The sequence below is a fragment of the Seriola aureovittata genome, chromosome 11, assembly GCF_021018895.1.
Source record: "Seriola aureovittata isolate HTS-2021-v1 ecotype China chromosome 11, ASM2101889v1, whole genome shotgun sequence".
Taxonomy (NCBI): domain Eukaryota; kingdom Metazoa; phylum Chordata; class Actinopteri; order Carangiformes; family Carangidae; genus Seriola; species Seriola aureovittata.
Window position 1 is genome coordinate 10,705,285 of NC_079374.1, and position 10,291 is coordinate 10,715,575.

The 10,291-nt window shown below is 40.5% G+C and overlaps 1 protein-coding gene across 2 annotated transcripts; it reads left to right on the top strand.

The window, feature by feature from the left end:
* Window positions 1–1,770: 1,770 nt before the first annotated feature.
* On the top strand, window positions 1,771–9,497 carry ildr1b (immunoglobulin-like domain containing receptor 1b). 2 transcript variants are annotated; one of them, XR_008829021.1, is made up of 9 exons: window positions 1,771–2,044; window positions 3,833–4,003; window positions 4,506–4,655; window positions 5,072–5,191; window positions 5,301–5,447; window positions 6,264–6,389; window positions 7,417–8,318; window positions 8,717–8,824; window positions 9,291–9,497. XR_008829021.1 is itself a non-coding variant. In XM_056389223.1 (8 exons), exons 1-8 carry the CDS (start codon window positions 1,996–1,998, stop codon window positions 8,753–8,755), a joined length of 1,704 nt encoding a protein of 567 aa, XP_056245198.1. In that variant the 5' UTR covers window positions 1,772–1,995; the 3' UTR covers window positions 8,756–9,497. The 2 variants fall into 2 exon arrangements, 1 of the variants encoding a protein (XP_056245198.1); XM_056389223.1 differs by having other exon boundaries at window positions 1,772–2,044; window positions 8,717–9,497.
* The last annotated feature ends 794 nt before the right edge of the window (window positions 9,498–10,291 follow it).

Genomic DNA, 10,291 nt, shown 5'->3' on the forward strand with positions numbered 1-10,291 from the left:
GTCTTCGCTGTCTGACTTGATTGTATTTATATGTATTTGTCCTCACTTCCCCACTGTAAGTAATGTAGCTAAGATAAGTAACTATAATGTTAATGGTTTGGCTTCACATATGAACAGCACAACTGTTTTGACAAGATTGCTTTTTATATAAAATACCTGTTGTCTGTCACACAATTTGATCTTTGAGTGGCTATTGTGTTTGATAATGTGTTTGATAATGTGTGTGTACCTTGGACAAAGCCTGTGTTTTTTTTATCGTGGCTTATCAAATATACACACTTAAATAAACACTGGAGATTTACTGAAACCGCCATCTACACAGTCGGCACATGTTACCGCTCATGTAAAGTGTGTGTCGTGCTTTAAAATGTTTATAGAAAGTATTTTGAGGGTGTGAATGGGCTACATGGCATCATGATCTCACAACGTTTACAGAAGAGCTACACGGTGTAGACAGACTGGGGCACAGGTTTAAAGAAGACAGGCACATTTATAAAATCAGTCAAATCTGTTAAGACTCATATTTAGAGCCTCCATTCTTGGCAGTAATAAAGGAGCATCAGTTGTGGTCATTTTGTGTCTCTTTGTAAGCATTATGTATCACCTAATGTTCAGCTTGAGTGCCTTCGTAGTTGTTTGTGTCTCTTTGAGGTCATTTGATTTTACATTTTATAACACACCCTGGAAACTACAGCGTAAATACTTTACGACAAAGAAAGGTAGTGCAGGCTACGTCGTCTCCAGATACTGACTTGGAGGGACTTTAAAAAGCGACACAGACACAGATGTGGTGGCAAAGCTTTTTATCCATGCAGCATTTTTCACAGGACTTGAAGCACACTTCAGGGAGCTGAGAGCAGCACTTGAGCTCAGCTCAGGCGGGCTTGTTTTGTGTCAACAATAAAGCTCGCCGGGGTCTATGTCCTGGATGGGAGATAAACATGCTCGCACAAAGAGCTCCAACACTCGTTCAACATGACTCATCCTGAGAGTGAACTTTACACTCGGGCTGTTTGCCACAGGGGAATAAATGAAAACCACCGTGCCAGTCAAGCTGACGTGCTTCTACTTCACTTGATTTACATTCAGATTAGGCAAGCTTCTCTCTTTGTAACTTAACTGTTTTATTTTTTTGTTTGTTTGTTTTTTTTGTTCACATACTGAAGGGCGAGCAAACGTGAGGATTGATGGAGGGGATTTTCACATCACATTCACATAAAGAGTGTATTCAGCTGACAAGTAAACAGCATTTGATTACACTCATTAGTGAACTCACCAAAACACAGCAGGGAACAGAGTATTTACTGATTAATAAAGCAGTGATTTACTAATCAAGCTGTCTGTTTCGCCACTGTTACTTTTTTCCTGGTAAAGTTTTTTTAATAAGTAAAAGTCCTGCTTTAAAGATGTTACTCAAGTAACTAAGTCTATCATTATATGACTGTATTATTATTCTTGATGCCTTAACGTGTAAGAAACATTTTTCTGTTGTAGTTGGTCGAGGTGGAACTAGAAGAGTTAGGGACTATTTTATAAGTTGTTTAGTCTATAACAAGTAAATGTACAGAAGTATTAATTATTTAAAAAATGTACATGAGCTTATTGAACAAAGTGGTTACACGGCACAGATGAATAATGTGAGGGCACATTAATTACCTTGTAGCTCTCTTTTAGGACACTGTACTCTTCCTGCTCTATCTTATTTCCTCCTTGATGCACCTGTCAGAGGGGGCGGAGTCAGTGATGTCACCTGAAGCTGGAGGGGTGGGGGACCATCCACCTTCGACGCCGACTGTTTACGGGGAAAGTAGTTCGTCTTTCAGCCCAGAAAACAAACAGGCCTGACCAACATGTCGTCTTAGGAGAGAAGTGGGAATACTATGCAGAGCAGCGGCTACATGACGTCTTTCTACAAATACTCTTTATTTTCAGTGGATTTTGAATCGCCCACAGGATAGAGAGCGACGCTTCCGCGGAAGGATAAAGAGCAACAAGATGGGAAATGTGATACTGATGGTGCTTCTGCTGGTTCACCTGCCGACAGGTGAGGCTTTAAAGTCTTTCCAGGAAACACGATTTTTGTTCACAGTTTATATTTTATACACGTATCACCCGCTTTTTTCTGTGTATAGACAGGAATGCAGCGAGAGGCCACCTCAGCAAACAGTCGAAATGGACAGTGTAGAAGTTAATTATCGACAGGTACAAACAGCACAGGGCCGAGTCACGTGACTACACAACGCTTGTCCTGCGTAGACTGTATTTCCTTTAAAATAACATGTTTAAACTAAACAAATTTCTCTCTCACTGCATGTGCCAAGTCTATCTAATCTGGTGCTTTATTTCCCAGTGTCTTAAAGTTCAGGAGGATGTTATCATACCAAATATGACGAAACTGAAAATACACATTTTGATATATGGAGTATTTGGGGAGTGAAGGTGATAAGTGAGCCATCCACCCAGGACCTCCATAACTCTGACCCAGAATGATCTGACAGGTTCATCCCCTGAAACAATGTGGAAAACTTTCCTCCTTATTCTGCACTTTCAGCACAAATGATCCCCTACAAGTTTTATTACTGAAGTGTGATAATATCTGTGTGTAAAATCTTACATGGTGTGAACATGGTGAACTTCCACATTGCTCATTTTGTTCATCATTAAGCACATTTTTAAAGATTTTAATCAAAAACAAATGTTGGTTACAGAAAGATTATGCTGAAATCCGGGGGTTTGTCATCAAAGTAACAACTAATGTTTGTTTTCATTATAGATTTATCAGAGAAGTACTTTGCTGAATATTTAGTCTTTCCTTGCTTTCTCAAATCTCAAAATTGATGAAAAATACCCCGTAACATAACAGTTTAAACCCCTCAAACATTCAGTTTATTATCTACATAAGTCTAAGGAGATTAGCCACAGAACTTAATTATCTCCATTTACATAGATGAGAGGACTCTGTAAACCTCTCAGCTTCATGCAAATCAACAATTGTTGATCAACTCTTCTGAGATCATCTTTTTTCATGAGGCATGGTTCACATCATCAGATGCACACCCATAGTTCTGGAGCTCTAACCACACCTCTGACCGGGATTCATTGACTTGATTCCAGACTTCAATTAGCTTTGTTGTTCAGCTTTATAAAATGTCCTCTACAATAGTAAACTGAATATCTTTGGGTTTGGGATGATTGGTTGTGCCAAATAAGCTATTTCAAGATGTCAACTTGAGCTCTGGCAAGTTTGGATTTTGTGGCATTTTTCATTCTTTTCTGGTATTTAATAGATAAAATATAAGTCAATTCCTTAAGAAAATAATTGGCAGATAATGAAAGTGATAATAAAAAATGTTTTTATTGCAGTCTAGTTTCAATAGATATAAAAAATAATTGAAAGTTGAAATAATTCATATATTTTGAGGCATAAATCAACTCAAAAAACTGCTAAGACCTGTTGAAATAGTTGTCCACAGGATTTTGTACAACTACTTCAAAGGGGAAAGTGTGAACTTTGACCTTAAACCTTAACTGATGCTTTTCTCAATTAGCAGAGGTCACCTGTTATCAGCTTGTTTTCCTTTCTCTCTGAATCACTAATCATGATTGGCAGGTGTCTTCTAATGAAATAGTACAATGCATGCATGGTTTAAGAGTAAGCTGTTAACCAGTCTGGTCAGATTCTTGTCACACATAATTCAAGAGCAAAGCTGTGACACAAACACACAGGAGTTTTTCTGTTTAGAGTGACAGTAATTTGAATCGTGTGTCATGTCGATTGATATTTTACATTTTATCTTCCATGTTATCTCACTGTCCTTCTTCCTTGTACCAGAGCTGCTGTCCATCCAGGTGATAGTCCCAGAGACAGAGAGGCGTACGACTCTGTTCGCCTCAGTGATTCTGCGCTGTGACTACACAACCTCAGCAAACCCTCAGGATGTCCTGGTCACCTGGAGATACAAGTCCTTCTGTAAAGACCCAGTGCTGGAGTTCTACTCTACAGGTGAGGCTATACGTGGAAGAAGACTGTGATTATTAAAGTGCCATAATGTAGCTGAACCACAGGATGGTGATTAAAAGTTTAGTTTTTTCTTTAGAGGACAGAAAACTAATTTAGTTTTTTCTTAGTTTTCAAAACGGCAAATATTGTGCTGAAGCAGCTTTTAGAGTTCGAAGGCTTAAACTATATCCAGCCAACCCTGTTGTCCAGTTATATACCACTAATATGCAACTGATTGAATTCTGTTTTTTATCATCACAATGAAGAAACATTTAATGAACATGTCAGTTAAAAGATATTCCCTGACAACATTTGATCAGTTTTCCCTGTAATATCAGTTCTTGCAATGCGATATCTGCTTGGTGCAATTGAAGTATGATAAGTATTTCTTCATGGTTGTGTTCAGGTGCTCAAAAAAACACTGTGCATAGCAGTATTGAGTAGTACTGACACTGATAGATAATAAATTGAACCTTTTTCACCCTTGTCGTCTGTGTTTCTGAAGGTTATCAGGCTGCTCTGCAGCTGGGTCAGGACCCGTCCAACGACTGCCCGGACCGCCAGCGCACACTCCGCACAGTGATCCAGAAGAGAGGCATTAGTGAGCCAATACTGGGTGCAGACTACAGAGAACGCAAAATCACCATTCGAAACAGTGAGTTTGATCCCATCATAACAACAGTGTTGATATTTCAGTCGGCTGCATATATCTGCATAGAAATCAAGATAAAATAATATACTTCACTCTGTCATACTCATTCTCTTAGCTAGGAGCTTTTATTATGGTTTGTGAACGTACTGTATGTGAACAGAGAAGTATTTGTTCATTTTCCTTTGTGTAATTACTGGGTTTATTAGCACAACTGGAGAAGCTATTGCACCTGAAGCAATACACTAGCAAACACTATCTATTATGTAACATCAACTGAAACAAGATACTCGAGAATCCATGAAGATTTAATGCTTTTCTTTCACTTCTTATTGTATGAAAATAATTTTATTTCATTATACTGCAGTGACCCAGCTTTCTTTTGTTTATTTTTACTTACATCTAATGTTATCTGTCAACAGACGCTGACCTGGTCATCACTGAGGTGATGTGGTGGGATAACGGTGTGTATTTCTGCAGCATCGATGCTGCTGGTGACACGACAGGGGACTCAGATCGTGAGGTCAAACTCATCGTGTACCGTAAGTCTCCTCACTTGGTCGAGTTCATGTTGAGCCTGGATGCACTAAGAAGGAGGTTGAAGTATCAGTAGTAACATCAGTTACCATGTTTTCCTCTGATCTGTTCCAGACTGGCTGACAGTCCTGCTGATCATCCTCGGTGCCCTCCTGCTCATCATGCTTTTGTGCATATGTTGCTGTCAGTGCTGCCCACAGAAGTGCTGCTGCTACGTCCGCTGCCCGTGTTGTCCGCAGACATGCTGTTGCCCGGAAAAAGGTAGAGGAGATGCTTTTGTATTCTTTATTCACAGCTGGTTACGAGGCAAATTCCCATGAGCCAGTCAGAAGCCAGACATGTCGATACTCTGCAGTGGTGGAAGAATTACTTTACCACAATTTGAAAAAATTACTAGTTAAAATTAAAGTATTACATTCAAAATCTTACCTGAGTAAAAAAATAGAAGTTTTATAGGCAACATGCACTTAAAGTAAAAGTGCTCATTATACAGCAGAATGACCCCTTTCAGTGTAATATTATTATTATTTCATATAAGTCATATTTCATGTTGGAGCAGGTCTAATTTTTACTACTTTATATAGAGCTGAATGGTTAAATCTTAAAAAATACATGATGGTCTATAAACTCAGTTGTAAACTACAGCCGTAGTGGGGTTAAAAGTAATATATTTGCTTCTAAAATGTAGTGGAGTTATATTGTAAAGTTGCATAAACTGGAAATGGTCAAGTCAAAGTATCTCAAAATTGTACTAATTGCATAAACAAGACACAAATATGAAAATAAAAACAGATGACCGTGAACAATTTGAAGGTGCAGTATTTTGGCATTACTTCTGCAAACCAGTTATTTTATGTTGGTTATGATGAATAGGATAAGTTTGTTAGCTATGAGAATTAAACAAAGAATAAGCTGAAATGCACAAAAGAAAAAAGAGCACCTCATGGAGAAAAAATGATTTCGGTCACATGCTTAATCTCAAATACCAAAATCTCCTCAGTCATCACTGATGTGAGTGAGCTGAGTCACGTGAGCAGCTTTCAACCACCTCTCTTCTCGTCTCTGCTGTGATTTCAGCTGTGATGCAGCACAGGATGATGCAAGAGGCTCAGAAGGCTATGGCTCCTTGGATGACTGGCCAACCCATCTACGCTCCCATCAGCTCCAATGCCTCCTCCCAGGGCGTCCCCATATTGTATTCAGGTGAGTGACACAAAAGCACAATAAGACTTATTTTTTAATCCTTTTGTTGAATGCTTGCCCAGACCCAAGGGTGTGTTGTTTGGTTTGGTTTCGCAAGCGGGTGGACACAATGAAGTTTTACCTTTGATGTTCAGTTCAAGCAACTTTTTCTGAGAATATTCTCCTGTTCTGCCTTATAACCCTCAGCAAGCTCCACTAATAGGTGATTTGAGCATTTATGTAGCCCTAAAAGGTGAAACGCAGGGTAAAAACTTCTCACTGTTGCTCCTAGTGTTGATGACTGTGAGCACCAGGAAAAGACACAAACTGTGACAGTGAGGGAGATAAAAATATAGTTTTGGAAAGTGCCTGTGAAAATGAATCCCTGCTGCTTGTATGTGAGGGGAGCTGTTCACAGGCTTGAAACCACAGAGAATTATTAACCAACTTTCCCTCAGCTCTACAGAGAGTTTAAGCATCTTTCAGCTGAATGTTTTTGTTTTCCAGCGCTCTCACTTTACGTCACTCTCACCAACTGCACACAACCACCTCAGCACAGACACAGCAGACCTAAAACATTGTCAAACATACTGAAGCATTTATCAGCTAAAGAGCCAGATATTTCCCTCAGGAGCTGGTAGAGACCAAAACCAGAGCTAAAAGTGATTGAATATTGGGCTTCGGTGCATTTATAAGGCGGCTGGTGCAGTGCCCATTCAAAATGTGCCTGTCAGTAGGGGCTGATTGCTTGGCCTGTATTAATTAAGCATCATCCAAAAAAAACCTTACAGTCAATGGTGCACTTCATTGGTTCCTCAGCAATACACCTGCAAAGCTTGAAGACGATCAGATGAGCGGTTGTTGAGAAAATGGAAATTCAGACGGACCGACAGAGACCCCTGCAGTTACAGTTAGATATGTCCGTGTTGTGTTTACAGGCTGTTTCTGCTGTCCCCAAGTCACCAAAATAATCAATTAATGCAGGTTTGAGATTATTTGTCTCTCCTTTCCCAATTCAGTTGTAAACTCTTTGACTTTTTTTTCCCAGGCTCATACTCAGACTATCCTGTCAAACAAAACTTTGCCATGGCTCCCATGCAGCTGTCCCCCATGGCCCTGCAGCAGCAGCCCCCTCCTCCTCCTCCTCGCCATATGAACGGCAGTGTGCATAGCGGCATTCAAGGTAACAACCAGGTGTTAGACTACCTGGAGAACCAGGTGAGAGGGCTGGATATTGTGTCACCTCAAATGGCTCCGCAAACAGTCCACAGTATGCATCCATCACAGCCTTATCATCACCTACAGCCCCAGCCGGCACCTCCAGCAGTTCCCTACACACCCGGGCCCCCAAGTATGTTGTCTGCCCTGGATGAGATGGGGGTGAGAGGGATGGAGAGAAGGGTGATCACCCTGCCTCCTATAGTTCAACGCGTGCCCAGCTTCTCCTCTCGGAGGGAGCCTGGAGGTGGAGATGGAGCCCGGGGTGGCCCCAGGGTCTCTAGTCAGTCCAGTGGGAGTACAAATCGCTCTGGAGGAGGTGCCCAACACAACGGTCGTAGGTATAGAGACAGAGATGTCTCCCCTCCCAGGCGGGGGATCTTGCGTGATTACAGCGATGACTCTGATTGGGACAACAGACGAGGAAGAACCCAGCACAAGGGTTCAAGAAATGAGAGAGGAGGCTCAGCAGGGAGGAGAGGAGGTGGATCCAGACCGCGAACCCGAAGTCGGGACGATCTGCTGGAGGAGCTGCACAGCAGAGCAACTCGGAGGGAGAGGAGCTATTCACCTCCTCAGCACCGCAAAGGGTCGTGGAGCTCCGATGAAGAGGACAGCAGGAGACAAGCAGGAGGAAAAGGGAAGGATTGGCCAGAGAAGCCACCCAGCTACTTCTCCATTGATGTTGGGCCTGGAAACAGCAACGGCCGGAGGAGCCACAACCGCCTTTCTGTAAGAGCCACACACAAATACTGACAAACAGTGACGTATACTCTGAGCCAGCCGTCTGCTCAGACTGATTCTCTGTGTGTCATTGCTTTCTTTTTTTGGTTTTGACTTCTGTCTCTCGTCCCTTTTTAGCCACGCTAGCGGCGTGGGAAGAAAGAGGTTGACATTTGTGGTTTTAATGAAAAGTCTTAAAAAATATTTGGTGGATTGCCATGAAATGTGGTTCAGACATTCATATTCCCCTCAGGCTGCAGTTGTTGTTGTTGTAACTTTTTTGATCTCTTAACTTTTCTTCTAGTGCCACCATCAGGTCAACATTTTAATTTGTCCAATACTTTGGATTATGACCAATATCTCCCTCTTAAACTTAACCTTGCCTCTGTCACTCTTTTCTCCCGTAGGATAGGAGCTCCCGTAGCGGCACCAGCGTAGTCATCTAAAGCATTTCCATCTTTTTTTTACCTTTTCCTGAATGTTTCCAGAACGGTGCAAATGAAGACAAACAGCAGGTAACTTAATCTGTTCAATCAGAGTGCAAGGACATAGTTTTTGTTTTGTATTAAATGTATTGTTTGGATAACCTTTTACTCTGTATGCATTGTAAGTAGTTGCAACAAAAAACATGATTTTTACATATGAAGAAAGACAGTTGAGTTATATTAAGCCTGGCCTCTTGTTATTTAGATGATTAATGTGTGGGAGTCTTTCTCCTAGTTGAATTAAATGTAATTTGTGTGACTTTTTCTTCTGGTGATGGATGAGTATCCTCTTTTGGTGTGTAAGTAAACATTTTAACAGTTTCAAGCAGATTGTTGCGTTCGGTTTGTCTTCGTGAACATGTTATGTGTGTTTTTGCAGACAGATATGTGATATGAGTGCATTTGTTTTTTTTATATAATTTCTTATTTTTGCATAATTTCTTGTACTATTTAAAGTGTATTTTCTTTTTGCCTTTATCCATAATAACATTATTAGACTGTAACAGCCATGGAAACTACGCTATGTGGACATTTAAAGGACGATGGACAGAGTTAATGGACACTGACTGTAGCTCTTGCTGTACGTATTGGATGAAGACCAAAATATAATTGATGATTTTCCTTGATGTTGGCTTTGGTCACAAACATGAATACAGATGCACCGTCATGAAATGTGTGTTTTTAATAAACCTTTTTAGATACAGCTAGTGTGGAGTGGGTCATTTTCTTATGTACTTATAGACATTATATTTAACATCTGACAAACCTAACAAGACAGAAGTGTAAACTAAAACTAATTAATGTATGATAGGACAGAACTGTAAGAATAAGGCCAAAATTGTTGTTCTCTGATCCAAAGGTTTAAATTGGTTGAGGATGTATGTGTGACTTTGGATTAATTTGCTGTATGTATATCAGCTATGCTAATGGTATTAGGATCAGGAGATTTGACCATGTTTGTCTCTGCTTTGTTGCATGCAGTTGTGGAAAGTAACTAAGTACATTTTTTTCAAGTACTGCCCTTAAATACAATTTTGAGGTACTTCATCTAACCAGAGTACGTCCATTTTCTTCAATTTTTCATTATAATATTTGGTCTTGGGGCTACACAACAGGTACAACAGGCAAGACTTTGCTTTTTCCAGTGGCTCAGACTGGGACACACTGTTATGTCCAGCAGATGGAGCCACAAGCTGTGAAGGTGCCTGTACAGAGGCTTTTTGTCTTTTTAATGTGGCAGTGGTCTTTGTATGACTAAGAGTTAAAAAATGTTAACGTTTTCAGCTGTGGGTGTTATGAAGCAGAACTGAAGCCATGAAACTTGAACAATGAAAGAATGATATCATGTCATGAAAAGAAAAAAGCGTAATGGTAAAACTTTATACTTATATGAGAGGTTTTATTATGTTGAATTTTAGTGCAGATATTCAGCTGAAGATGGAGCCTGTGTGTTTACTGTGTGAGGGTTAGGGAGAAGGGGAGGGTGGGGGTTGGGCC